This window comes from Dichotomopilus funicola (genome assembly GCF_033296635.1).
Source record: "Dichotomopilus funicola strain CBS 141.50 unplaced genomic scaffold C8A04scaffold_82, whole genome shotgun sequence".
Classification (NCBI taxonomy): domain Eukaryota; kingdom Fungi; phylum Ascomycota; class Sordariomycetes; order Sordariales; family Chaetomiaceae; genus Dichotomopilus; species Dichotomopilus funicola.
Window position 1 is genome coordinate 1 of NW_026944103.1, and position 27929 is coordinate 27929.

Here is a 27929-nt window from a genome sequence, read left to right on the forward strand (position 1 = left end):
AAGAAAAAAAAAGGAAAAAAAAAGGAAAAAAAAAGGGGGTTTGAAACTCACCACAACGCTTCATAAAACGAATTCGCCCCCCCATGATTCACAGAGCACACCACGCCCCCAGACTCCAACACCGCCTTCGGCTCCGCGTCCACCCAGTCCGTCACCTTCACCCGCCCATTCTCCATCTCCGGCCTCAGCACATCACACACCCCCTTCCACTCCCCTTCAAATTTATTTCTTTCCAACTTTTCACCACCGACAGCCCCCGTCTTCCGCCCCAGCTTCCACAAAACCTGCAACCGCCCACCACCAAACCCCACCGCCTCCGCCCGATCCAGCACATCCCGAAACGCCCCCGCCATCTCCCTCGCCTCGGCCACGTCCGCTCGGAGATGCGTCCCCAGGTTGACGTATATCGTCTGCGCGCCGGCGCGCGTGAGCCACGCCTCCAACGACCCGGGCTCATCTGCGTCCATAACCCCGCGCCCCCCGCGACCAAGCGGCGCAACAGCGCGCACAATCGGTCCGCACGGAACCAAATGCGGCGGGATCACAGAAAGCGGGTAGTCCAGATCCGGGGAAATGGCGCAGAGGACGCGCAGGCCGGCGGGCGGGGCGCGGAGCACGCCCATTTCGTTGGCTGTCATGAGGGAGATGGTTGGGTCGGCGTAGGCAGCGCGGAGGTGGGCTGTGGTGGCGCGGATGCGGGGGTTGGTGAGGAGGGCGTAGGCGGCGACGAGGTTGAGGAGGATGTTGAGGGGGATGAGGGAGCGGGGGAGAGGGTAGGGGAGGGCGGAGCAGACTCTGGATGGGATGGGTTGGTATGTCAGTTATGTTGGGGATGCTTCTTACACTCTTACACAACAACAACAACAACAACAACAACACACACACATAAAAATAAAAAAATAAAATAAAAAAATAAAAGGGGGGGGGGGGTACAAACAAAGGATATTTCCACAACATGGCCAGCCTAGGTTGCATAGGGAGGGCAAAGTCCTTGAGGGTATTCGGGGCCAGGACGAGCCAGTTTGTTTTGAGGTGGTGGCAAAGCGTCAGGCCCGGGGTGAAGATGGGGTCGATGACGGTCACGTCTGGGCGGACGTCGGAGAGGATGCGCTCGGCCTGGCGGTAAAGCGAGAGGAACTCGTCGGGCCGCCAGGGGAGCATGACGGCCGGGATGAGGAGGATGTTCTTGGCCGAGTTGATGAGGCCCGGCGTCAGGTCGTTGGTAGCGGCCACGCCGACTTCGGGGCGGAACGTGGCCGGACCCCAGCTGATACCGTCGAGGGGGTGGAATGTGATGGGTGTTGACGTTGTTGCGTCTTGATGGGGTTTATGGGGGGCGGTTTTGAGGGCGAAGGTGGATGTGTGGTGGACTGCTTCCTCGAGGGCGCGGAAGGAGGCGATATGGACCTCAACTTGGGAGTCGTGGTGAAGGAGGGCGTGCGCGGTCGCTAGCACTACGTTGGCCTGGCCAAAGTCGCTGTTGGTGAAGAAGAGAATTCTCCTGGGCCGCGCCATCGTGTTCTGTTGATGTTCTGTTGATGTTCTGTCGATGTTCTGTCGATGTTCTGTCGGTGTTCTCTGTGAGTCCAAGTGCTGTTACAACTTACGAATGTAAACAACTTACAAGTGTACATACACCACACCTTAGCCATGGAAGCGAGTTTGGGTTTATATAGTGTACAAACACCCCGCCATCACCTCCCGGCTCCAAGCCCTCCTCTATATCCATTCATCTTCATGCCATCCCGCGGCTCGAGACAGCCGACTCATGTCAACGCTGCTGAGTAACGGTCATGCTCAATGCAGTCCCGCTTACTGGTAAAGTTGGCGCAGCCTTCTCTTGACAAGGCAAGCGATTCGAAAAAGCCAAGAGTCGGTAAAGTCCAGAGTATGTTAACACGATTTCATTGGCCAATTCCGCTTTTCTCAAGCGGGGCCCATCGCCAAGCAACCCTGCTTTCGGGAGGAGATCGGCTTACTCTGTACACTCTCGACCTCCAAGCCAGGACTCAGGAGCCGATTGACAATCACTCACCGAAAATAAACGGCTCCTTATCCAACCTTCCCCCCTGAGCCGGGGAGCAGTTTTTCTCTTGGAAAACGGAAAGGTGAATTTTCAACAGTTACAATGCCGTAGGGAGATAAAGGGAAGGGGATTGCCAAATCGATGAAGTCAACAGCGGCACGAGAAGCAATGTGTAGATACCTGCATGGCAGTTAGATATTCTGTTCGTTCTTTGACGTGGGAATTTTGTGCGCTAATTAGATAGTTATCCGGGAACGCATTGTCGGTCTGCTATCGCCGTCCCGTCCCTAGTCAAACTGCTGATCGCTGGACAAGAGGTAATCCAAGAGAGAGAGAGAGAGAGAGAGGATGTGATACATGAGGTCATGAAATCCCAGCCCGTCCGTTTTCCTTTTTATGATATACCATGTATTGCCGCTCACAAACACGGGCTCACGAGAACAAGCTGAACGATGGGTGACCAGCTTTGAGCTCGAACTTAGCCTTTCCCTCCCGTGTGCGTGGAGCGCAAAAACAGCGACACTCCCAAGTCAGCCTTGTCCTCTCAGCTCATGGTCCAACAAAGTCTTGGAAGCTGAAGGGGCACGGGCGGAGTGGGGGAAACCGTAAACGGAAGATGCCGCTGGACATCCACTCCTAACTAACTGCGTAGTGTAGTGTAGTTCTCCCCACTATCCATCCCTGGTACGCGAGCAAGGTCAACCTACCAAAGATAGGTTCGGTGAGGCTCGGTGAGGTAAAGGCCCATGGTCAGGGTTGAGCCAAAGCAAAATAAGGGTCTACACGAGTGTAAACAAGGTTCACGAGAAGCCATGCAAGTGGACCTTGTTTCAACCCCCTGAACCTTGCTGCTGCTATTTCGTGGTTCCATGATTCACCCTCAAGCTTTCTTACCCGTGTCAGAACTTAGAATAGACCCAACGACGTGAAGTGTGCTGGATATAAGAAGGGGGGAAACAAGAAAGAATAAGCAATGATGCGCAACAAGATCGAGATCGCCACGGCTGTTTTGCTGGTTCGGATCTCGGCAGGTTTAGTGTAGTGTATTGTAAAGAGAACCCCACCGTCGAGATCCTGGTTCTTTTCGGCATTGGCAAGGCAGATTCGGTGATTCGGGGGTCATGTTCATGATCTGGGATGTTGACCGGGCGCGTAATGTTCCCGTTCTGGTATCCGCGACTTCGTCGTAACATGGTTTAAGTGTAAGGGTAAGGGTTAGTGAACATGGGAGCACTAGCAACCCTCACTGCCCTGTCCGGCACTCCATCCCATCGGTGATCGGCCGGGGCATCTGTAACTGGTTCTCTTCTGGGTAAGACGTAAACTAAAAGCAGATAGGGTCGTTGAGGGGAAGATGAGGGATAGGACGACACAAGAGATCGAGTAACATCGGGCCGGAAAACTCCATCCCCGCGTTTCGGTGGCAAGGAGGCATCGGGGGACGAACGAATATCCGCAAAATTGGCTTTTCGTTTATCTCCGTTTTTGGCTTCTTCCTATCACTTGAATCTGATCGGCTCGAGCTAGGACGCTGCTGATGCGGACGAGCATCGCCCGAGATTATCGCAGCACTTGGAAGTTGAAATCCGGTTCTCGCGCCAAGAGCAAGAAAGGAGAGGAGGAAAGGTAAAAAAGTAACTAAGTGACTTGCTGGTTACCCGCATTGCCGATCGTGACATCCGGCGTTCGGGTTTGAGGAGAGAAAAAAAAGTTGGCCCATCTGCCCATTTGCCACCGTGGGGTCGGCTTGCAGAGGCTCATTACCTGCGACCCCGTCGTGCATCAAACTGCTGCAGCGTAAAGGGGTTTGTCAGTAGTGTAGTTTTGAAGCTTTTTTCGTCGGCTTGGCAAAAGTTAGTCTTGAGCCTGGCCCATGTTGAAAGGCAAGTTCCGGGGTCAAGACAACTCTCCAGCTGTCGTTTGAGATATGTGGTCCTTGCTCGAGGTGGTGAGCCAAGGGAACACGGGAGCCGTTGAGCGAGCAAAAAGAGGGTTGCATCTCGGCTGGGTCTCGGCAGCAGGCGATCGGATACACAGCAGAGGGTTCCGAGAGGCCTTGAAAACGCATCTTGCCAGTGGCCTGGCGTGTAACGTTATCATCAAGCCAAATTTCGGCTTTTTTCCTCTCGTCGACGGGTGCGGTTGTTGGAGGAAAGCCCTTGTTCCGGGAAAACCATCGGCGACCCCGGCCAAACGCATAATCGCCGGTGATGCGGTGGTGTGAAATCGGGAGAGAAGCCGAAACAAGGTTCGCTGCATGCCGAGCACGGAAGGAAACCTTCTAGAAAAATTCCACCGCAGGTTCCCGCGGCGCAGTGGACGGCCCGGGATTTGGGGATTTCACCCCTGGACTGGCATGGACCGAGTTGCCTGGTCCTTGGCACCGCATCCATCAGCTGACTTCTTTCCCGAAGCTGACTTTTGCAATTCTTGCGTTTTGGTGTTCTGGCGTTCGTGGTGTGACCCAAGCCCCAAGCGAAAAGACCCAATCGCGGCTTCGCCACGGCCGACTGCAAACGGAACGACGAACCGGTGAGCAGGCTGAAGTTGCGAAGATGGCTCATGGGAAGCTTCTTCCGAATAGACGGACGTTCGAACAGGGTTGATCGGGGACCAGAAGCTTGGTGTCCACTGACCGACGTTCCCGACCCAAGAAGTGCAAACAGACGGAACGCCTCAGCACAGACCTCTCGCCTTCCCTACCGGGCTTGCTTTGTCTCTGTCGCGGCTTGCTTCGGGGGAGACCGAGAGGCTGTCGTCCCCGAACATAGGACGAAGAGATGTTTTGTTGAAGGGGGACGAAAAAAAAGTTCGACAACGTGAAGCTCGGGTGGGCCGGGTGCAGCCTGTGGAACCAACCCAGGAACCGTTCCCCCCATCGCCAATGTTTCGGGTCGTTGCCGTATCGACATTGTCTGACCCGTGAATGCCGTCCTCTTACCAAAAACGAGATCCCCGGCTGCATGTAGTGTGGTGTAGTGTATGGTGTGGTTCGGCATCGCCTGACATTCCTGACCTGCCATCATACCACCATCGCCGTCGCGGTGTCGCATCCCCCAACTTCGCAGTGGACGCCTGGACGTCATCGACGGTTTGTCCACCCCTGCTCCGATTGGTCCCCTATTCGAGGATGACGAACACCCTTCCTAGGGTCCCCCAAGGCACTCCAAGGCACCCCCCGAAACTCCAATCCGAGGAGACCCCCTGCTGACAGGGAGCGCGCGCTGAAGACATGAAGCCGTGCGGCCGAAAGGAGACGCCAGACGAGCGCAAGAAACGCCTTGCCTGGATGATCCTGGTGGTGTGCCTCCTGAGCTCATGAAAAGCGGTTCGGACGGTCAAGCTTGAAGGCGGAAGGTTCACCCATGGAGACGCGAACCGATGGAGAACAAAAACAAACGACACATGTCTCGGAAATAACAGGTATGCAGGCCTGATGATGAGCATTTTGATACTCCGTAAACGTGCTTTCGAAAAACAAATGCATGGAAAAGCGGAAAAGGTAAAAAAGAATTGATCCTTGATTTGGAAAGCGTCGCCCAAAAGCCCCACCTGCAGCAGGCCTGCAGAGAAGTTGCAAGGCAGGTCCAGTGGGAAACTGCAGTGCCTTGGCATCGCTGCAAACCGCCTTCTTTGGCAATGAATGAGCTTTTTCTGCTTCTTGCTTGGTCGGACCTCTTCCAGGAGGACTGAATTCATTAGTTAAATCAGGCCGCGAGAAAGTGTGGAGAGAAGTTGTTGAATTCGGCCCAAAGTACTGACTCCACATAATCAGGTACTATACCTAACTACCTTAGCAACCAGCAAAGCACTTAATGTCCAACTATTCACTCGTTTCCACCCTTACCATCACTGCTGTTTCTGCACCTTGATTCTTCGATCCTGCTGTTTCGAGCAAGTGGAGGAGAGGGTCTTGTGAGCATCTCGTTCGGGCATCGTCCCCTTCCGTCACACCTACCCCTGCCCTGCTCTTGCCCCTTGCCCTGCCGAGCTTCTCGAAGCCCTGCCGAAGTCCCGCCCACCTTTTTCTCCTCAGACGAACCCCATTCCTGACAGCTCGCAATTTTGTCTCAGGACATAAAGACAGAATTTCAGCCACACATCCGACAAACAGAGTCCGTTTTACCAGTTTACGATATTCGCCCCTTCTACTCCTCGTAATTTGCGACAAACGCCTGCTACGACGACAACGACGACGATTCTTTTAAGTCTTACACGGCCCCACCACGGTTTCCCCCAAAGACTTCAAAATTCGCGACCCCGCGTTCGCCCGCCCCTGGAATTGATACCCCCTCCTTTTTTTTCTGCAGCATCCCGCCATTGCAGGCCAGGAATAAACGGCATTCTCAACGCAGCACAGCATAGCACGACCCAACTCAACTTCACGCACCACACCACACACAGCACACCACACAAAACTACGCCCAACGACAACACATCATAATGGCGGAGAAGCCGTCGGTGTTGATCATCGGCGGTCTTGGCTACATCGGCCGCTTCCTAGCCCTCCACATCCACGAGAACGACCTCGCATCCGACGTGCGCATCGTCGACAAAGTCCTCCCACAGCTGGCATGGCTGCCGCCCGTGTTTGAGAAGGCATGCGCCGGGCCCAAGTTTGTGCAGGCCGATGCGAGCAGAGAACGTAAGCTTCCAGACTTCTCCCCCACCTCCAATACCTCTCTCTCGCAACCAACCCCTCCCCCCAGATGTGTCCCAGTTCACGAGTGAATCGCTTACCGTTCCGCCCAGAATCCCTCCCTAAGATCTTCGACCGTGACGACGGGAAACAGTGGGACTATGTTTTCAACTGCGGCGGCGAGACCCGCTACTCCCAAGAGGACGAGGTGTACAAGCTGCGCTCGCTCGACCTGTCGCTCACGCTGGGTCGGGAAGCGGCCAAGCGGGGCGTCAAGTGCTTCGTTGAGCTCAGCACCGGGATGGTCTACAAACCAGACTCAGTGCCAAGTAAGGAGAGCGACAAGTTGAAACCATGGAGCAAGATCGCCATCTTCAAGCTGCAGGCGGAAGAAGAACTGGCCAAAATTGAAGGGTACGGGTTTCGCTCTTCTTTTTTTCGTCGGCGTTTCTTTTTCCCCTTTTTCTTTCTTCTTCAGCCAATTTCCTAAACTTGAAATGTTCTCACGGGAGTGGGGTAACACGCAAATCTACCAACCCCTGAATCGTCCAACACACTACGTAACACACATCACACATCAACTTCCGAATTACTGACTTTTGCCTCCCCTACTTCACAGACTCAACCTCGCCGTGGTACGGCTCCCCCACATATACGGGCCATATGCCTCGCAATGGGTAGCCACGGCTCTGTGCATGGCGCGCGTCTACAAAGCGCTCGAGTCCGAGATGAAGTGGCTTTGGACGAAAGACCTGCGCACCAACACGGCGCACATCGACGACGTGGTGCGCGCTCTGTGGGCCGTCGCCGGCTGGTACACGACGAACGGTCAGGGCAAGGCTGGATGGGACGTCAAGGCCATGGGCAACAAGGTCCCCACTTTCAACGTCGTCGACAAGGGCGCGACCACGCAGGGCGCCATGGCCGACATCATCGGGCAGGTGTTTGGGATCGAAACGGGGTTCCAGGGGCAGTTGATCAGCACGTTTGCCAAGCTCAACCTGGACAGCGTCGTCGACGATGTGAATGACGAGTTGTTGGGGCCCTGGGCCGACTTGCTTGCTGAGGCGGGGATCACGCGGCCGGGTCCGTTGACGCCGTTTATGGAGCGCGAGCTGCTCAAGGATACCGACTTGAGTATGGACGGGTCGAGGTTAGAGCAGGTGGTGGGGTTCAAGTATGAGAAGCCCAAGATCACCAAGGAGTTGGTCGAGGAGGTGATTGAGAGCTACAAGGTTATGAAGTGGTGGCCTTGATGGCTTTTTATCTTCATGACCTGGGGATGGTGGTTGATTATTGGTTATCAGGATTTTGGATGTCTGTTGGCGGGCAGGTGGCTGGTGGTTGACAAAAGGGGGATAAGTCGGTTGGCGGAAGGGAAAAACTGGGGGATCACAAATGTTGGGCGGGTTATTTTAATACAGTGAATGGAATGAAGACGGCGGCTACATTATTTTCTTCTCCGAGCGAGGGGGTTCGGGGAGAAAGGTTGGATGTAATACTAGGATATCCCAGTTCTCTTTTTTTAAACTACAAGTAATATACAAAGACTTCAGACCATGGGATGGGGCGAAACGTCGGCTGGTGAACACTGGGAGACTCATTTTCCACATACATACCTTACTACATACTTAAGGGCGCTTAAAGTTCGGTCGAAACTTGGCCCGAGAGACGCCGAGTTTGGGGGTTGAAACACCGGGGTTTCAAAAAGGAGTTTCGAGACAAAGGCACCATGCATGGTTGCAAGAAGCCAGGAAGTCCAGGAGCAGGGAATGGAGTTTCGACTCTCCGTTGTTGAGGTCTTGGCTAACATATATAGTCGTAACGTCATCTACGGTCGGGTGTAGTGTAAATGTTCTGGCCATTACAGTCACCGCCCCATTCGTTATCCCTTACAGCCGGTGATTCAACTTCATTCTTATTCTACGCGTGTTGTATTTATCAAAACGACACCCACCCAATGCCTAGGGGACCAACCGACCGTCTTTCCACAGTTGCCAATGGTTCAGACCATCCAGGCTAACCCTTCTGGACGACCTACCCGAGGACGAGCGACCCATGAACGCCCACTCCCCCTGACTGTCGTTGATATATCCGCCCCTGAAGTCGAACGAGCCGGAGTTTGCAGCATCCATCCATGGACAGCATGCTCTTTAGACTCGGCTCAAAGAGCACCCTTCTACCCTCTTCAAGATGAGAACCCACTGTTGGAGAATATCAACTTCAGAAAGTAGCTGGCGACTATGTGTGCCTTCGGGTGTTGATGAAAGGACCTGGTGGATTCAGTCGTCACTAAGGTCGATATAACGTAAACTTTCTACACGGCTTTCTTTCTCGGGGATCTCGTGACGCCTCTTATCCGGGAATGTCATGCACCGGATGATCAGCATCGTGCATGTAGCCAGTATACGCCAAGGACATCATCCGCGGGTGATATGAACTAACTGGACAACATACGTCTCGACCATCACGACGTGCTCCGGCTTTTCGGCTTTGACGAGGGGCAGTACGTGAGAGGTTACGAGGATACTGGGGAAAGGTATGTACACGACGATGCATTTGGAGTCTCTGACTCGGCTTGTCAGGGGTGAAACAGTCTAGATGGGAGCCGAGGCCGAATACGTCCGAGGATGGCTTCGGCCCCTCCGGATGAGTATCTGGCAGTTGGATACTAGTGGGATTCCACACGAAATTGCTGGTGATCACTTGGAGATATCAGAAGAGACAACAGAATGCGGAGACTGTGGCTGCGGGTTTGGAGGTTTGGTAGATGACCATCATTGAGGGTTAGGGTTGTACGTGGCAATGGGCACCCAATGCGACTGTGACCACTCGGCCAAACCTCGAGTTTGGATGTCGAGCACCTCCCTAAAACACAGGTGAAGTACATCAATTTGAGCGGGATAACGGCAATATTGCGGCGTGTAATAATAGGCCATACGGCCGAGTGGATACAGCTTTTCTGAGACTAAATTTACCGAGGTTACGGTGAAAATTCATCCAAAGAGGTCCTTTTTGCGAAGACAACACGTTTTTTCATCATGTTTGGGCACTGGGAGAATGATGCGTAGACAGGGCTAGGGTTATATGTGTCGCCCATACCCCTGTCCCAGTACACAGCGCCTCAGACCACTCGGCCAAACCTTGAGTTTGGACGTCGAATTCACGGCAAGAAACGGCAGAAACGCTACAACTTTAACTCACCTGATCAAAATGTGTTGGCCTATTTCAAGATAGCAGTGTAGTCACTCTACCTGAGGACTTTTGAGATCATAGCAGTCCTGGTTTGCCGTGTGGAAGTGCGACAGTGCGATTTTTACATGACGGACACCACAAAATATGAGAGGGTTAGGGTTGTATATGCCAGCCATACCCCTGTAGCATAACGTAGCGCCTTCGACCACTCGGCCATTCGCGTCTGAATGTCAAGCAGGGCCTTCAAACACAGCAGCAACACCTCAATCTGAGTGAGATAACAAAAGTATTGTGACGGGCGATAAGCCATCATGTGGGTGAGCGGATTTAACTTTTTTTAAGATGAGATTCGCTATGGTTATGACGAAAACAACCTGTCGTCACGGGAGTTGAAGAGTTGAATCAAGGCGCCAAGGCCACTTGGAACTTGCGTTCATTCCTCTCTTAACTATTCTCCCCTCCCCCCAATCGGTGCAAAGCCGCATTTCCTCAATTATAGAGGCGTCCTCGGTTTCGGGTCGTCAATGGCTCGACTTGCTGAGTCATCATTGCAGCTGAGAGTTGCTTTCTCCTCTTAAATTTACCCCGCGCCCGTGTCGGAGTCCGCTAAGTCAGCGGCGACAGGACAGCAATCTTCAACATGTGGAAGTCGTGCGGCGAGTCAGCAAACTTCAAACATCTGAGCCGCAAATAGGGAGTCGACCTTTGTTATTGAGGGATCCATCAGTTAATGGACCAGCGGCCCTATGGCTGCCTGTTGCAGATGTTTGGTCTGATTTTGGTCGGCCAGCTAAAACAGTGGCCCTATCGGTACCTTACCGAGCGTAACTTCCATCCAGTGTCGGGATGCCCTAGGACCTGCAGATCTGAAATGCGTGCCGAGCAGTGGCGCATGTCATCCAGGCATTAACGAATTTCTCACCGGGCTGAATCCGTTGCGAGTGCAAAAAATAGTTTTACCTGCCGAGACACCAGTCGTTGATGAAGCCATCATGGCTGACTGCAGAAGGAACACACAACGCCTTTTAGAGGTTCAAGATCGGACGCCGAGAAGTCCAAGGCTTGGCCTGTAGCGGGAAAAAGCCACAAGCTGCACAACACCTCGCAAGCCCTCGCAACCCCATGCCGAGCCTCGCAAGCCTGCCCCTCTCAGAGTCGCATTTCCCCAGGATCAACCGCGTCATTGGGGCAGCATGTGGGATCTCCGGAGCGGTTTGCTGAATACGGAGACTGCTCCCCGCGTTTCTTTGGGCGGAGGAGGGGGAGATTGGACTGGTATGAGAACAATGCCTCCTTGGAAGTTCCAAGGATAGCAGGCGGGCCGCTTATGCCATGTAACTTCTCTTTTTTTGAACCTCGGCCGGACGAGGTGCGCGTGCGTTGCGTGTTTGTGGGGGGGACTTGGGTGATGTTGTGTGACAAGGTGGCTGCTGGGGGCTTGTTCGGCTTGCAACTTGGAGGGGGGGAGATTTGTTCCCCACCAGGATGGAAAGCTGGGGACAACGCCCGGTGGGCAACCCCATTCACGCCCATGCGAAGAAGGTACTTAAGGGTCCCGAGGGGAAGGCCGAGGGGGGTTGGATTTGTTTCCTCCGCTCTCTTGTTTTCCATGCTTCTTGTTCTTCAAGACAACTTACGACTGCAACTTCAAAGCGACGACTTGTGACTTTCATCCCAACTTTCCGCCTTGTTAGCGTCTCGACCGATACTCGGAACGAACCTATACATTCAAACCTCCAAACAACCCCAACACACCGCTCAAAATGGCTGCCCCCGCGAACAAGACCATTGCCGACCTCAACGGTAAATGGTACATGGTGCGTTCTGTTTTCCTTTTGCCTTCCCTACCTTGTTTTTGCTTTCATCACCTGCCTCGACCCAAAGAAGAGGAGAAATCCCCAATTTCACCCACCAAAAATAAAAAATCCCATGTGATCCCCCAATCCAGCACCACCCCTGTCCCACCTCGGCAAACTTGGTGGCTCCAAAAACTAACCCCGCCCCCACTTCAACCCCAAACAGAACAAAACCCTCTCTTCTCCCATCGAGGCCGGGCTCGCCCTCCAGGGCGTGAGCTGGGTGGCGCGCAAGGCCGTCTCGGTCGCGAGCTTGACCCTCGTCGTCAACCAATTCGTCGCGCCCCCGTCGCCTCCGGCCGAGCCCTCCGCTACGCCCGTCACACACATCGTGATCGATCAGACCGGCACGGGCGGCATGAAGGGCACCACTGAGAAGCGGTGCCTGGACAACGTCTACCGCGAGCACAGCGATTGGCTCTTTGGTAACGTCCGGGGACGTACGCAGTTCCTGCCGAACGAGGAAATCACCGATGAGTTCCTGAAGAGCGGGTGGCTCGAGGGCGAGGAGGAGAAGACCGGTCCCAACGGCACGAGCCATCTGATCAGCTATGTGGAGAACAACGAGAGGGGGTGGACCGCGACGCAGATCTGGGGGTTCAAGATCATCGACGGCGTGCGGCGGTACGTGCGGAACGTGGTGATTGCGAAGGGGAGCGAGCGCATTGAGCTGCAGCTGGTGTACGACTTTGTCCCCGAGTAAGCAAGGGGCGCGGTTGTTGATGTCGGAGGAGGAGGGTTGTATTGTACGCAGGTGTTGCCGTTGGCCCGGATGCGGGAGCATTGGCGATAGACGCTTGGATTTCCCCGTCTTTCTTCTTTTTCAAGTATCAAGTATGCATGCAGTAAATGAGACAGAGTCCATACCCAGCTGCGTATCGCAAAATTACACCACGGCGTGTCTTGCTGTTGATCCTGTATATGCTCTCAATCTACTTCATCATAGTAGCAACCATCCCACCATAGCGTGAGCTCTGAGGGGAATCTGAGCCTGTTCCCATCCGCCATTCTTGGGGTATTATGCGGCCTGTCTTTCCCTTTCTTTCGTCCATGTTGAATGTCACAGTACCGCCCGCCCCAAAACCAGAAAGCTTCCAGCAATAAGATGCCTAACCAAACGCCTTTGATGCACACACTCAACCCCCTCTCCTCCCACTACGCATCAATCCCAACCCTGACCCAAATCGCCCTGATCGACTACCAACCCATCATCAAACCACCTAGGAGATAACGAAAAGGCTTTCACGCCGGCCTCCTCTTCACAAATTCCTCCAAATCCGCCCTCGTCGCAACCCCCAACACAAACCGTCTTCCCGCATCCGTAATAACCGCAAAATCCTGCTTCTGCCCACCTGTCTCGCGGCCCTCAAAAAACGCCTCCAGCTCCTCCAACGGCGTCTCCATCGTAATAACCTTGTACTTAGCCCCGCGACGACGGAACCTGATCATGGCGGCGCGCACCTCGTCCTCAGGCCGCACGCGCCCGGCTTGGAGCAGCGCTTGCAGGTGCGGGATGGAGAGGTAGCCGAGCAGTGCGCGCGTCGAGCTGTCGGTGATGGTGAGGTGGGTGTAGTCGCGCTCGAAGGCGGATTGCAGGGCGGTGGAGATGGTGTCGGAGGGGGTGAGGGAGAGGGCCGCGGGGGGGTCGAGGTCTTCGACTGTGGCCTGTGATACAGGGAGTTAGGTTTGCCATAACGAGGCTGCGAGGTGTGTGTAGGTTGACGTACCCCGCGATACCTCGATGCCCACTTGGAAACAAAGGGCTCGGAGGAGCTGGGCTCGTGTTGAGGCTGTTGCGCTACTACGCTGGTCATTGTGGGCGTTTGTTAAGCTGTTGCTGCCGGGTTTTTTGTGGGTTGGCGGTGTGCGGCAGAAGCTGAGTTACAGAAGACGGAAGTTTTGAGGTCATTCGGATTCGCTCTGAGGTGACTGATCTGGGCGTGGGACTGCGTCCAATCACGTGTTGTACTGGGAAAATATAGTGGGTCTCATCTTGGCGGCTTTGTATTTAGACATCGTATCAATTGAAGGACGAAACTCAAAAGAGGTTGACAGGAAAGCAATGAGGTTGACAAGTGGAAGCTGGATATGGAGTAACAATAAACTGGAACCTCTTGTTTAGGCATTGAAGAAGGGAATTGAGCCTGTCCTTTTGCCCCAGACTTCGGAACCCCTCTCATGTTGCAACCCTGAGATCACCGAAATTGGGCCTGGAAGCCCCGGTAAACTCTTTAACCTCCCCTCCAGTTTTCTCACCATAAATCAAACGACGTAACGATCTTTTGTTTATAACTGCGGTTATCAGTCTCGATAGAATCAATGGCGTTGCGGGGACTGCGGGGCCCCGGCCGCCATCAACATTCCGATAAGCGAGATAAGAATATCCTACGTCACTGATTCGGCTAGCGCTCCTCTCGGGCTTCGCACTTTTGACAACAGCGAGCTCCAAGAGCCAGCTTGGGAAGAGGCAATAAGACGACAGGGACTTGAATTCAAATGAAACAGGCACGCCCGGCATTCATTTCTGAAGCGCAACGCGAGGTACAGTAGAGAACAGAGCCTCCGGAGCTATTTCTTAACTCCGGATCGCATGGAAAAACCCGGGTGCTGAGCTCGTGTGAGATCGGGAAGGAGTTTGCTGTGCCATACTATCTGGACTTATCGGGCTCTCGGGCTCGCCCTTGATGGAATGCTGCTGCCCTCCACAGCCGCCCTGCTCCCCCAATCGGGCCGCTCGATGAGTGAGCTCCCGAGCAGGATTCCATGGATCGGAACACAAGACCCGGACAGTGCCTGGGTAGTGTAGACGCCATAGATTGGGAGGGCTTACCTAATACCTATGTTGGTTGGATCTTGGAGGCGGGAGGAACCTGTTTCACCACTTCCCCTCAGATCGATCGCGCAACTCTGCTCCTTCCCACTGTTTGTATCTTTTTTCTCTCGCTTCCTTCTGTCCACCAACCATTGGTTGTGATTCGACCTCCGTTTGGAGCGCGTAGACGAGTGTTATCAATCTGTAAGTATAGTCCTGGCTGGCTAGTGTGCTGATATCGCGTGAATGGCTTCATTGGCTGGTAATCCCTCACGAGCCGCCGTTAGGCACTTCACGATCTCAATTGGCTTTTTGCTGCTAGCGCATTCACACTATGGCAATTGCGCGAGAACGGGTGGCCGAGCTAACACGGTCAATTCGTAAGTCTAGCTTCACGACACCGGAACCAAGATGACGCTGTTCCCTAATTACGAGACAATCCAACATACGTTCGGCAGCCCATATGCCCGCGCGGGCAAGCTGCAAAGCAACGGGCCCACGCCGCGCCAGGCCCGTCTAGAACTGTACCCGGCATACTCGGTGGTCGACGATGCAAAGAATAAGGCGCAAAAACTGAGCGCCGAGGCGGCCCGGGAGTTTGAGGTAGCCAGCAAAAAAGCGCAAGAAAAGACGGGCCAGATCCCGCTTTACTCCGGGAAGTACTATGCCGCCTGCACATTTGGCGGGATGATGGCATGTGTAAGTGAGCCCGGAACACCAACAACATGGCAACGGACCTCTGCCGTAAGTCAAGTCAAGGACCAAATCACTCACATGTGCGCAGGGTCTCACCCACGCAGCCGTCACCCCCCTCGATCTCGTCAAGACACGCCGGCAAGTCGACTCGAAGCTGTACACGAGCAACTTCCAGGCCTGGGGCAAGATCTTCCGCGGCGAGGGCGTGCGCGGCATCTTCACGGGCTGGAGCCCGACCTTGTTCGGCTACTCGGCGCAGGGCGCGTTCAAGTACGGGTGGTATGAGTACTTCAAGAAGACGTACTCGGACTTGGCAGGCCCCGAGGCCGCGTACAAGTACAAGACGGCGCTCTACCTGTCGGCGTCGGCATCGGCTGAATTCCTCGCCGACATCGCGCTGTGCCCCTTCGAGGCCGTCAAGGTGCGCATGCAGGGCACGATCCCGGCGCAGTACACCGGCACGCTGGACGGGTTTAGCAAAATCACGGCGGCCGAAGGGCTCGGCGGGCTGTACAAGGGCCTCTACCCGCTGTGGGGCCGGCAGATCCCCTACACGATGATGAAGTTTGCGTCGTTCGAGACCATCGTCGAGATGATCTACGAGCGGCTGCCGGGCAGCAAGAGCGACTACAGCAAGGCGTCGCAGACGGGCGTGTCGTTTGTGGGTGGCTACTTGGCCGGTATCCTGTGCGCCATCGTGTCGCACCCGGCGGACGTGATGGTCAGCAAGCTGAACACGTACCGCAAGGCCGGCGAGGGCTTTGGCACGGTCACGTCCAGGATATATGCGGACATTGGTTTCCGCGGGTTGTGGAACGGCCTGCCGGTCCGTATCGTCATGATTGGTACCCTGACTGGTCTGCAGTGGATGATCTACGTGAGTTTGGCCTTTGGGGGTTATCTGTAAATGATGTTGGATATGACTGACTAACCATGCTTGCACCACAGGACTACTTCAAGATCTTTATGGGTCTCCCCACGACCGGTGGCGCGCCGCCCCCGGAGACGAAGAAGCAGTAAATGCGGCGGGAAACATTGGGCAGGGGTTAATGGCGGATCGCGGGTTGGAGTTTGAGATCGGGAGTTAGAGCAAGCGAGGGAGAGCTTGGTGTGATATGATGTGTGTGTAGATGTTCTTGTCCGTATCGTCCGGGTGAATAGGAGTCGGAACGGTTTCGGGTGCTGCATTGTTTTTTTGCCTGCCGGTGTGCTTGAGTTGAGATCCTAGGACTGGTGTCCTAAAATTGGTGACGACGGTTTCGCTTCCACTCAGAGACGCGTACCAGGGGTAGGCGACGTCCTTATCGTCGTTTTACCTTCCAGGTTAGTAGCTGACGTCGTCTGCTGTGTATGTAACTGGAGGCCTCTGGTTTTCAACCCCGCGAACCCCCACCATGTTGATGCTATGTTTGGATTTTTTATGGGAGTTGTGTGGTGAGTTGGAGTTTCGTTGGTAAGGTGCCGACGCGCGTCGCAGCAGGGCTTAGATTTACAGTGTGATAATGTACCTTATTGGCACTGTATATCATCCCCAACCCAGATTTGATACGCATATTCTAGCGTTACAACCGCCTTGTGGTTGGGTTTAATACAGTGCGAAGTAAAGCCCATGGTACTGTATTCGAGATTCAAGGGGTCCAATCTTCTCCTTGGAACTTGGTCGAAGAACCGCTGCAAAGATCCTGGGAAACGCTAAACATAGCCACAACTTGCTGTTGTTATTCGAAAAGCAAACTCGTCGCTCCCACCATACAACGGAGCCCAATGGACCGGGCATGAGGTGCTCCATAGGTAGCGGAACGACGACGACGATCCGGCGGAGCAGGAACCGGCATGGGTCTTGAAGACCCGGCCCCGCTCTCCGCATTAAGCTGCGCTACGGCGGTCCTTGAGGGAGGGCGGTCCAAAAACATTGGGGAGCGAAGGTTTTGGTGAGTGCTGTGTATTGTCAAATGCATTGTGAATTGTATTGCTAGTTATATTTTGAATCTGACGAAAATAAAACTGTCAAGTTGTGTTTTATATCAAAGGGAATGGGTGCTGAAGTAGTTTTATGCTGTGGTTTAAGGAACGTAAATCTTGACATGACCCCGCGTTTCCAACCAACGCAGTTAGGCGCCACCGTACTGCACGCATTGCGCAGTCCCGCCCGTTTCCGCGTTAACCACATAGCATGTAATCCAATCCACTGGAAGCTTGATTCCTTCAGCCGCAGCTCGCATTCAGGATTGGTGGTAGGTACGCCAATGACGAGTTCACATGGGAATATCTGACTCTTTGTGTGCCTTGCAACCTGGCGCGGATACAAATTAGGTCTGCGTCTTGCCGCTGTCTTTGATTTTCTAAGCTCAAGCTCTAAGCTTTCTTACTTTACTCGCTTCGTATTTCGCTTTTTGCTTTTTGCTTCTCGTTGGTAGTACCGCCTAGGTTACCTATTGGAGGTGTTACGGACCCAGCTTTCGATACCCAATCGCTGGTTGGGCTTGGGGGGTAAACGGCTTTGGCTTGTTCCCGCCCGCATCGAGTAGGAAGCTGGCCGAGCTGCGTCATACCCAGGCCACAAGAGGAGTGTTGCACAAGATTCGCACAAAACCAAGGTATGGAGGTTTCTTTGCCGGCGTTCATTCTTTCTGATTGCGATGCCATTCTGATTCTTTTAAGGCAGTTTAAGTCACTTTAACAGCTTGCGTCCACGATACCGAGTAACTCTTAGTGGTCCTGCCAATTCATCCCCTGTCATCGTCATCACCAGGACCTACTTTGCCCCTCATTTGGAGTTTGCGTGATGGAGAACTGAGCTTTGCGCATCGCCGAGTCTACGAAATAGCTACCTCCACATATCGCCAAGATATCCCGCTACCTCAACATTTCCACGGGGTTATCGAAACGCGAAACCCGGTTCGATTGCTAGAAATTTTCTACAATGACCGACGACAAACTGCGCCGGAGGCTTACCGGCCGGGCGCGCGAGGGGCGAACCAACGCGGTGCCGATGAGCGAGGAGGAGCTCCAGGACGAGGAGCTGGACGTGGCGCCGCCGGCGTACGGCGAGCACCATGACCAGCTGCAGTTTTCGCAGGCGGGGTTTAACGCCGACGCGGCCGTGACGAGTGCGTTTGCTCCTTCTCCTGCTCTTCCTGTGCTTCGACGCTAGCATATTTCGTACTAACATAACAATGTCTAGCCGAGGGCCGGGTTCACATCCACATCAACGAAAAGAACCACCGACTCTCCGAGCTCCTCGCACCCACCCTACAACGCCAACAACAACAACTCCACACCGAGCCCGCCAGCGGCCCGCTGCCCCCGGCCTACATCCCACCGAGCCTAGGCGGCCAGCCAGGCCAGACCCCCCCACCGAAACTCAACGTAGTCATCCAAATCGTAGGCTCACGCGGCGACGTGCAGCCGTTCGTCGCCCTCGGCCAGGTCCTCCGCGACACCTACGGCCATCGGGTACGGATCGCAACGCACGCGACATTCCGCAAGTTCGTGGAGGACAACGGGCTGGAGTTCTTCAACATCGGCGGCGACCCGGCACAGCTGATGGCGTTCATGGTGAAGAACCCCGGGTTGATGCCCGGGTTGGACACGCTCAAGAGCGGGGATATCAAGAGGCGGCGACAGGAGATTCAGGAGATTTTGATGGGGTGCTGGAGATCGTGTATTGAGGCTGGGGATGGCATGGGGGTGGCGCCGCCGCAGCATAAGAAGGATGAGCCGGTTGATGAGCGGTTCGTGTTGCCTGGTGCGCCCGGGGTAAGGCCGTTTGTGGCGGACGCGATTATTGCAAATCCGCCGAGTTTTGCGCATATTCATGTGGCGGAGAAGTTGGGGATTCCGCTGCATATGATGTTTACGTGAGTTCTAAACTGGTTTTAAGACATACATCTCACAGCAACAGCAAGGCTAACGCAGACAGAATGCCCTGGACACCGACCCGTGCCTTCCCACACCCCCTCGCCGACGTGGTGGCAGCCAACACAGACGCGGCCATCACCAACTACGTCTCATACGCACTCGTCGAGATGATGACCTGGCAAGGGTTAGGCGACGTGATCAACCGGTTCCGGGTGAGCGTCCTAGAGCTAGAATACATCTCGCTGCTGTGGGCTCCGGGCTTGCTCAACCGGTTGCGCATCCCGGCGACATACTGTTGGTCTCCCGCGCTGACTCCGAAACCCGCCGACTGGACCCCCGAGATCACCGTGTCGGGCTTCTTCTTCCTCAACCTCGAGTCGAACTACACGCCGGAGCCCGACCTGGCCGCGTTCCTCGCTGCGGGACCGCCGCCGGTGTACATCGGCTTTGGGTCGATCGTGGTCGACGACCCGGATGGGTTGACGCAGACTATCTTTGACGCCGTCATCCGGTCGGGCGTGCGAGCCATTGTGTCTAAGGGCTGGGGCGGGTTCGGCAGTGCCGGGGGTGATATACCGGAAGGGGTGTTCATGCTGGGCAACTGCCCGCACGACTGGCTGTTCAAGCGCGTGTCGGCGGTGGTGCACCACGGCGGGGCAGGCACAACAGCCGCGGGGATCCTGGCCGGACGGGCGACCATCGTCGTGCCTTTCTTCGGCGACCAGATCTTCTGGGGCTCGATGGTGGCCAAGGCCGGGGCCGGACCGGCACCCATCCCGTACAAGAAGCTCACCGCGGACAACCTCGCGGAAGCGATCCAGTACGCGCTGCTGCCGGAGACACAAGCGCGCGCGGCCGAGCTGGGCGGGCGTATCCAGCAAGAACAGGGCGCGGATGTTGGGGGGAAGAGCTTCCACCAGTTCCTCAACACCGACATGATGCGGTGCTCGCTGGCGCCGAGCCGGGTGGCCGTGTGGCGGGTGCGGCGGTCGCAGGTGCGGCTGAGCGCGTTAGCAGCTACGGTGCTGGTGCGTGAGGGGTGGCTTAAGTATTCGGATCTCAAGCTGTACCGGCCGGTTGAGTACCACACCGAGGAGCAGCCGTGGGATCCCGTGTCGGCGGTGATCTCGGCGGTGGTCGGGGATGTGGGGGCGTTGACCATGACGGTGGCGGACTTTCCGAGGGAGGTGTTTAAGAAAAGGAAGGGGAAGGAAGGGAAGGAGGAGGGGAAGGGGAAGGAGAAGGAGGAGGGTGGTAAGGGGCAGGCAGATGATACGTCGACGTTGGCGTCAACCTCGGCTTCGGCTTCGACCGTGTCGTTTCATCCGCAACGGGTCGACTCGAATTCGACGACGTCTGGGGTTCTCTCTCCATCGTCGACGCACAGCTCAACAATGCCTGAACTTGTCGGATCCCAGCCATCCCCGTCTATCGTCGACCCCAGCACGGCCCTCTCTTCTCACCCTCCCCAATCCTCCTCCTCCTCCGCCAACACGCCCTCAACCCTCTCGGGCACTCCAACTCCCCCAGCAAGCCACGCCGAACCAGGTCAAGCTCCCCCAGGTCCAGCCCCGGCCAACAACCAAAGTCCAGCTCCAGCCCAACCCGAAGACTCCTCCGCCACCGCCGAAAACATCGACATGGCGCTCGCCGCCGGCCGCGGCGTCGGCCGCATCGTCGGCGCCGGTTTCAAAGTCTACACCAACACCTGTCTCGGCCTCGCCCGCGGCTTCCGCAACGCACCCAAACTCTACAACGACGACACCGTCCGCCCCCCCGAAAAAGTCACCGGTCTCGTCAGCGGCATGCGCATCGCGGGTAAAGAACTCGGCCTGGGCCTCTACGACGGCACCTCGGGCTTGTTCACACAACCCTGGCGCGGCGCGGAAAAGGAAGGTGGCGTGGGGTTTGTCAAGGGGGTTGGGAAAGGCGTGGGTGGGTTCTTCTTCAAGAATGCGGCGGCTATTTTTGCCGTGCCGGCGTATACGATGCAGGGGATTCGGGTGGGCGTGAGGGGGTTGTTTGCGAGGAGTATGATGAATTATGTGGTTACGTCGCGGGTGGTGCAGGGGGAGGAGGATTTTGAGGCTGCGTCGGGCAGGGAGAGGGGGGATGTGTTGGTGCGCTGGGGCAGTGTGAGGGAGGAGTTGAAGGGGTTTTATTTGTTTAAGCAGAAGCAGAAGCAGAAGGGGAAGGCGGCGGAGGGGCAGGAAGAGGGAAGAGATGGCGGGGGGCCGGGGGGCGTGGAGTATCCTGAAGGGAATGGAAGTGGGCATAAGGTGGCGAGGTTGAATCTCCCGTGGACGCGTCGGCGAGCGAGCAGTGGTTCGGCTGTTTCTCCTGGCCTCGTCTCTCCCTCCCTGGCCTCGCCTTCAACAACCACGTCCTCAACGACGAACACTTCCACTTTCCGCCCAACAACTGCCAGCACCACCTCGGCATCCAGCGTCTTCTCCGCTGCTGAAGATCACGAATCCCTTGAGCGCGCCATTCAGCAGTCGGTCGCCCAGACCTCGACAGGCGACGCCGAGGAGGATGCCCGGGTTGAGGCGGCTGTGCGGGCGAGTGTGATGGAGATGCGCCGGGCTGCTGAGTTACAACCTTCACAGCAGACTGGGACTGGGGCTGGCACAGCAAGAGGGGTGGAACGGAATGCAGCTGGGTGGATTATTGATCAGAAGACGGCGCAGCCTGATGTGCCGGGGCCGGGTGCTGCTTCTACTTCCACACCTGCTGGGCACACGAATACACAAGGGCACGGGCCAGCAACAATGACAGACGAACAGTGGACCAACATCTCAGACGAAGAGTACCAAGCCCTGATCGAAGAGGCCGTCCGACAGAGTCTGCTAGTGCAGCAGCAACAGGCTGAGGAGGAGGCGCAAATGCAGCGGGATGGCCTGGCAGAGTTTGATAATGCCAAGTATCGCTTTGGGGGTCCTGCCTCGGGTTCTGGATCTGGATCTGGTTCTGGTCCTGGATCCGGCTCTGGATCTGGCTCTGCAAGTGGCCATCACCAACCTTCCGTGCCCGAACTAATGGGCGACACAACCTTCACCGCAACCCGGTATCAACAACCTCCTCCTTTACCCTCCCGCAACACGAATACCGGGACCTGGTACCCAGCCCAAGAGGAGGGTGTTCAATCACCCACACGCCCAGCCACACACGCCACACCCACATCCCCATCCGGCCAGGCAGGGGGAAACGAAGGGAGGAACGAAGAAGAAGAAGAGGACGAAGAAACCCAACAACTCCGCCTAGCCATAGCCGAATCAGCCCGCGAACACCGCACTCTCACCGAAGCCGCCGAGCGCCAGCGCACCGAAGAGGAGATTGTGCTGGAGTATGTTAAGAAGCAGAGTTTGGCGGAGGAGGAGTTTCGGAGGGCTAAGAGGGCTAGTACGCTGCCTGCATCACGTCCTGTTCCGGCTGGAGATGATGGGAATGGGGAGCATGGGGAGGGTGGAGAAGGGAATGGGAAGGGGAAGGGGGTGGATGTAAATGTGGGTGAGGGGGAAGGGGAAGGGACTGGGCAGCAGGAGGAGGAAGAGGATGAGGAGTTGAGACGGGCGATTGAGGAGAGTTTGAGGATGAGTGGTGGTGGTGATGGGGGGCCCTCGAGGGTGTGAATACATAAGGATGACTGACAATTGGGAATGAATATTAGGGGAGAGAGGTTAGAGAGGGTTGGGGGGTGGATGATAACGATGCGATGCGATGCGATGCTATGCGATGCGATGCTATGCGATGCGATGCGATGGTTTTTATGTGGTGATTGATACACGTTAAATACCCCGATATAGTACCGTGCAAGTCTGCTTGCTATTAAATCTGTTTTTTATTGGCTGTTCTACAGTTGCGAGCATAAGCAACTTCCTTCGCCGCAGGATTTCGACGAGCTATAGGCTTCTGCTCGCAAACAACACACCCGTCTCACAGAAAGTGATACGTTTGATGCAAAGCCTCGGACAGCAACACAACGACGACAGCAATCGGCATAGCTTTATCAAAACTCTCGCGCTTGGTGGATCGAAGACGGCGGAGCTCCCGCAACACCTTGACGAGTGGAGGTTGTCTCCAAGGGGCACGATCCAACGGTCAAGTACGTGCCATATATATTCCTGCTCCTTCCACTCTCATAACGGCAGCCTCGTCGCACTGCACGCCTCAACGGCCACCGAGAGAAAACATGGATAGAGCTACCCTTCGGCTCAACTTCGGATAACTTTCGGCCCTCACTTGCCGCTTGACCCCTGCTCGGGTATGTACATTGTCACACGTCTCTTGAACTGTGCGCCGTCCAGAGCCTGATCAAGTTCTGTTCCAAGTCACCCTCGCAACACCTAAACAGCCTTCGTTTTCCCTAGACGCTTGTTTACAAAGTCTTCACCGAATCCGAGCCTTCCATATTATATAGGAAGCGATATGCCACTACGAAGCTTCGAGACGCAATCCGCTGGGTCTGGGCGAAAACGCCGCGGCTCTCTCGGCCAAGGTACGGCAACCAGAAAGCGCGCAAGAAAGACCTCAGGTCGCATCCTCCCCACAGAACATGACACAGCGACTACCGCGACTACCGCGGCCGAAGACATCAACGCCAAGGTGACTCCTCACAGACTATGCGCCGTGTGCACGGCAACTATTTCCAAGTCGCACCTCCTCAACGACCGCATAGGTGAAATCAAGATGACATTCGATTCATGGGGGTGCACTGAAAGGCGGGAGCAGTTCGCCCATCAGCCCTCTCTCGAAGCTTTGAAATCCTCGGCTAGGGATGGGTGCCATTTATGCTCTCTCCTCTGCCCAATAGCCCCCGAGAGATCCCTCGACCAGGTCATTGATGACGAGCAAAAGGGGGCCGACAACGACAACGACAACGACAACGATGTCCCCGACCCAATGGAGGGCTACGGCCCCCACCCCTTGAGCGCCCTCAACGTAACGCCTCAGGTCCGTCAGGAGAGACAACGGCGACGACAGCGTCGTACGGAGCAGTTGGATCGCATAAAAGACGGCCCGTCCGTTGACATTGCGGGTGTTGCTTTGCAATTCACGTGGGGCTGTAGGGAGTGGGAGGAAAGGATCGAGGCAAAATCAGGTTCTTTTGTGTCGATCAACCTAGAGCTGGATTGGCACCTGAGCTATCCAATGGAGAGAAATGGCCGGAAGGCCTTATTCGTATACCGTACTGAGTATTTACGGTCAGGGGGTGAAAAGTGGGAAGCAAATCGGGAGGACCCCATCGATGTTGTTCATGACGCCCAGATAAGCGTGTCTACCGGATCGGACGCTTCGTTCAACCTGGCGAAACACTGGCTGGCTAAGTGCAAAAGGGAGCACGCTGTTTGTCGAAAAGCTGTACGGTCGGCCAGCAGGTTTCCTACGCGGCTGTTGGACCTAGGATCTGGGAAGAAGGACCAGACCATTCGGCTACGCGTGGGCCTTGGGAGAAAAGAATTCGTGTCTCTCAGTCACCGCTGGGGTGACTCGCAGCCATTACGCCTCCTCCAAAGCAACTTTGAGGCTTTCAAGAAGGAAATCAGGCCAGAGGATCTCCCGAAAACGTTCCGGGATGCAGTCGCGATCACGCGGGAGCTCGGGTACCAGTATCTATGGATCGACTCACTCTGCATCATTCAAGACTCCAAAGAGGATTGGATGACGGAATCGGCCATCATGGGGCAGATATACCGGTGCTCAGCGCTGAACATCTCTGCTGGGGGTGCCCAAGACAGCAGCTCAGGGTGCTTCGTCACACGAGAGCCTTTGCAACACAGAGCGTGCATCCTGACAGGCGATGCCACGGCCGGCTTTTGCGTCCCGCGGCGCTGCCCGAACGAATGGAGCAGCTCCGACGGCTCCAGCACCATATCCCGCGGCTGGGTATTTCAGGAGCGGATGCTCGCACCGCGCACCCTTCACTACAGCCGTAAGACAATCTCCTGGGAGTGCATCTGCCTCGACGCAACCGAAGGCCGGCCGGAAGGCGATACGTGGAACTGGGAGCAGGACCGACGATACCGCAGACCCAAGGAGATATTCCAAACCCTCTGCGACTTCCAACGCCCAGCCGAGGAGAACCCTACTACATTCCCTCTCGCCAACAACAAGGACGTAGAAACCTTCTACTCCGCTTGGAGCGAGCTTCTCAAGGACTACTCCCACAAGAAGCTAACGCAGGGCAGCGACAAACTCGTCGCTCTACACGGCGTAATGAGCATCGTTGCCGAGTCGACGGGACTGCGCCAGGCTGTAGGCATGTGGCTCGATTACCTCCATCTCGACCTAATATGGAGCACATGGAGCCCGGCCTCAAAGCGGCCCGAATTCTACGACCCGACCAAATACCGCGCTCCAAGCTGGAGCTGGGCCTGCGTCGACTCGGGTGTGCGGCTCGACTGTCATGACCTGCACGGCGGGCGCTACGAGAACATCCTCGGCTTGTCCATGTGGACGTCATACACGCTCACCGCGCAGTTCCGGGTCGCCGAGGTGGTTGTCTCGGCGCAGCCCAACGGGCAGGCTTCGTACGGTCACCTTGCTATCGAAGGGCGTATCAGGAAGATGGAATGGAGTGAGAACTCGGGCGTCGAAGGCTTCAAGCACAACAGGCAGGCCCGGAGCGTGTCGGACCAGTGGTCGCCCGACTTTTTGCGTGCCACATCGCTCGAGAATTGGGGGCTGCTGCTCCTGGAGGGGACCGGGACAGATACGAAGGATGTGCGGGTCGATGTCATTATGGCTCTGGATAGGGTCGAGGCTGAGGGTGGCAAAAGGTGGGTGTTTAGGAGGGCGGGCCTTGTTCAGCAGTATTACTGGAAGCGCGATACATATCCTGTTTTTCGGGATGGTAGAGAGGAGGTGAATGAGCGGATCTATCTCATTTGACCGTTGAACTACCATAAAACTCTTTCGGGTGTTTGTGTGTGGGCCTGGTTACATTTCTCGTTTGTCTTGCGACAAAGTGAAAGATACCTATTTATGCTCATGACATGGATTGTATCCGAACTTCTCAATCTGTTACAATCTCGATCATCTGGGTCTGCCACCTCAGCCTGTTGTCACCCAAACCCGTCACCGGTCTCTGTAGCCTAACCCAACCTTTGGCCCCCTTGGCCCCCAACTGTGAGAAACTCGTACATAACCAGCCGGACTTACAGCAGGCAGCTCCGCAGCCCTGACCGGATTTATGATGCAATCGCCGAATCGGGCAGTCTTGTGGTCGTGTAAACCCCGGTGATTGGTCAGCTTCACCGATTCCCCTCTTCGCTACGGCATGGTGATGATTGACTGCATGGGTCCGATGATGAGAGTCTTGGTTTTGGTCGCTTGATATTTTATTTTTGGTTGTGTTGCGTTTGTTCATCGTTCATCTTTCCCTCATGATATTCATGATATAAGAGTCAACCCCACTTACACCGTCCTAACTCATCCAATACACCTCTCACAACCAAAATCTCACAACCACAACCCCGATCAGAATCCACAAACAACACCATGACCCCCGCCCTCCTCATCCTCGGCGGCACCGGCACAGTCGGCACCCGCATCGTCGCCCAACTCTCCTCTTCCTCCTCTCACCCCCACCACATCCTCGTCGCCTCCCGTCGCGGCCAGCCCAACACCTCCAACCCAACCCACCCCCAGCCCGACCCCGCCGCCGTCGCCGGACCCAACCCCCGAGTCCACCACGTCGTCTTCGACTGGCACAACCCTGAAACCTGGTCGAACCCCTTCGAAACCCAAATCCAGGGTGGAGACGACCTGCAGGTGACAGCCGTGTATCTAATCGCCCCCGCGCCGCAGGCCGGTTCCCATGAGACGGGAAGTGGTGCACGGGTGATGGAGGAGTTTGTAGACTTTGCGCGCGGCCAAGGGGTGAGGCGGTTTGTGTTGCAGAGCGGGTCGCCGATTGAGAAGGGGGGGCCGGCGATGGGGGCGGTGCATGCGTATTTGGCGGAGTTGGAGGGTGAGGGGGTGGAGTGGGCGGTTTTGAGGCCGACTTGGTTTCAGGGTGAGTTTTTCTTTCTTTCTTTTTCTCTTGTTGTTTGGGAAAGAAAGGGGGTCTGATGGGATACAGAAAACTTCGCCGACCAGGAAATGCACCTGCGCGGTGTCCGGGACGAAAGCAAGGTCTACTCGGCCACCGGCGACGGCAAGATCCCGTGGGTGTCGGCCGACGATATTGCTGCTGTCGCTGTCCGCACGCTGACGGACGAGGTGCCGCATAACACGGACTATCTCGTTCTTGGCTCGGAGCTACTTTCCTATAGCGAGGTCAGTCCCCCATGTCCCACGTCCCACGTACCTCCGTTCTCTTGCTAACAACAACGCAACGCGTATGCGTATGCACTTTAGATCGCCGAAATCCTCACATCCGTCCTGCACCGCCAGATCGTGCACGTCGACCTGTCCGCCGCCGACCTGGGGGCACGCTTCGTCAGCTTTGGCATGGCCGAGGACTATGCCCACTTGATGACCGCGCTGGACACGGCGGTCAAGCATGGGTCGGAGGAGCGTACCGACGACTCCATCTTGGCTGTCACGGGGTCGGCGCCGAGGCGGTTCCGCGAGTTTGCTGAGTCTGTGAAGGGGGTGTGGGAGTGAGCCATGGAAAGGATGAATAAAAGGCGGGTGGGTGGTCAATGTGAAGAATGGAATTGCTGTGGGCTATGTGTTGTTGCCCCGCTCGAATAAGTCGACAATTCCCAGTCCTGAAATATGTTACTATGTATAAGGAAAGCGCGACTTACGGTGGACCGGCCGGAGCAGGTGGGTCCTCCGGCCGGGCGGGCTCCGGACAAACCCCGGACTCGACCGGGCGCTAGGCCGAGAAAGGAA

The 27929-nt window shown here is 55.8% G+C and overlaps 8 protein-coding genes across 8 annotated transcripts; 6 read left to right on the forward strand and 2 right to left on the reverse strand.

Annotated features, from left to right (window-relative positions):
- Positions 1-47: 47 nt before the first annotated feature.
- C8A04DRAFT_40002 (uncharacterized protein) lies at positions 48-1515 on the reverse strand (the record flags this gene model as incomplete). The annotated part of the gene is made up of 2 exons (XM_062784789.1): positions 48-795; positions 938-1515. 2 exons carry the CDS (start codon positions 1513-1515, stop codon positions 48-50), a joined length of 1326 nt encoding a protein of 441 aa, XP_062633655.1.
- Positions 1516-6469: 4954 nt separating this feature from the next.
- Positions 6470-7921, forward strand: C8A04DRAFT_32164 (uncharacterized protein; the record flags this gene model as incomplete). The annotated part of the gene is made up of 3 exons (XM_062781999.1): positions 6470-6671; positions 6779-7079; positions 7285-7921. 3 exons carry the CDS (start codon positions 6470-6472, stop codon positions 7919-7921), a joined length of 1140 nt encoding a protein of 379 aa, XP_062633656.1.
- Positions 7922-11623: 3702 nt separating this feature from the next.
- On the forward strand, positions 11624-12419 carry C8A04DRAFT_40004 (uncharacterized protein; the record flags this gene model as incomplete). The annotated part of the gene is made up of 2 exons (XM_062784790.1): positions 11624-11677; positions 11883-12419. The coding sequence occupies 2 exons, from the start codon at positions 11624-11626 to the stop codon at positions 12417-12419; spliced, it is 591 nt and encodes a 196-aa protein (XP_062633657.1).
- Positions 12420-12958: 539 nt separating this feature from the next.
- On the reverse strand, positions 12959-13530 carry C8A04DRAFT_32166 (uncharacterized protein; the record flags this gene model as incomplete). Its single annotated transcript, XM_062782000.1, has 2 exons — positions 12959-13381; positions 13444-13530. 2 exons carry the CDS (start codon positions 13528-13530, stop codon positions 12959-12961), a joined length of 510 nt encoding a protein of 169 aa, XP_062633658.1.
- A 1409-nt stretch (positions 13531-14939) lies between these two features.
- C8A04DRAFT_15084 (mitochondrial carrier domain-containing protein) lies at positions 14940-16244 on the forward strand (the record flags this gene model as incomplete). Its single annotated transcript, XM_062778349.1, has 3 exons — positions 14940-15227; positions 15313-16101; positions 16173-16244. 3 exons carry the CDS (start codon positions 14940-14942, stop codon positions 16242-16244), a joined length of 1149 nt encoding a protein of 382 aa, XP_062633659.1.
- Positions 16245-18147: 1903 nt separating this feature from the next.
- Positions 18148-22717, forward strand: C8A04DRAFT_15065 (glycosyltransferase; the record flags this gene model as incomplete). Its single annotated transcript, XM_062778342.1, has 7 exons — positions 18148-18334; positions 18409-19084; positions 19147-20361; positions 20473-21794; positions 21852-22052; positions 22212-22505; positions 22557-22717. 7 exons carry the CDS (start codon positions 18148-18150, stop codon positions 22715-22717), a joined length of 4056 nt encoding a protein of 1351 aa, XP_062633660.1.
- A 796-nt stretch (positions 22718-23513) lies between these two features.
- On the forward strand, positions 23514-25976 carry C8A04DRAFT_40008 (heterokaryon incompatibility protein-domain-containing protein; the record flags this gene model as incomplete). The annotated part of the gene is made up of 2 exons (XM_062784791.1): positions 23514-23583; positions 23638-25976. 2 exons carry the CDS (start codon positions 23514-23516, stop codon positions 25974-25976), a joined length of 2409 nt encoding a protein of 802 aa, XP_062633661.1.
- Positions 25977-26585: 609 nt separating this feature from the next.
- Positions 26586-27695, forward strand: C8A04DRAFT_15080 (uncharacterized protein; the record flags this gene model as incomplete). The annotated part of the gene is made up of 3 exons (XM_062778347.1): positions 26586-27102; positions 27169-27365; positions 27447-27695. The coding sequence occupies 3 exons, from the start codon at positions 26586-26588 to the stop codon at positions 27693-27695; spliced, it is 963 nt and encodes a 320-aa protein (XP_062633662.1).
- Positions 27696-27929: the final 234 nt, after the last annotated feature.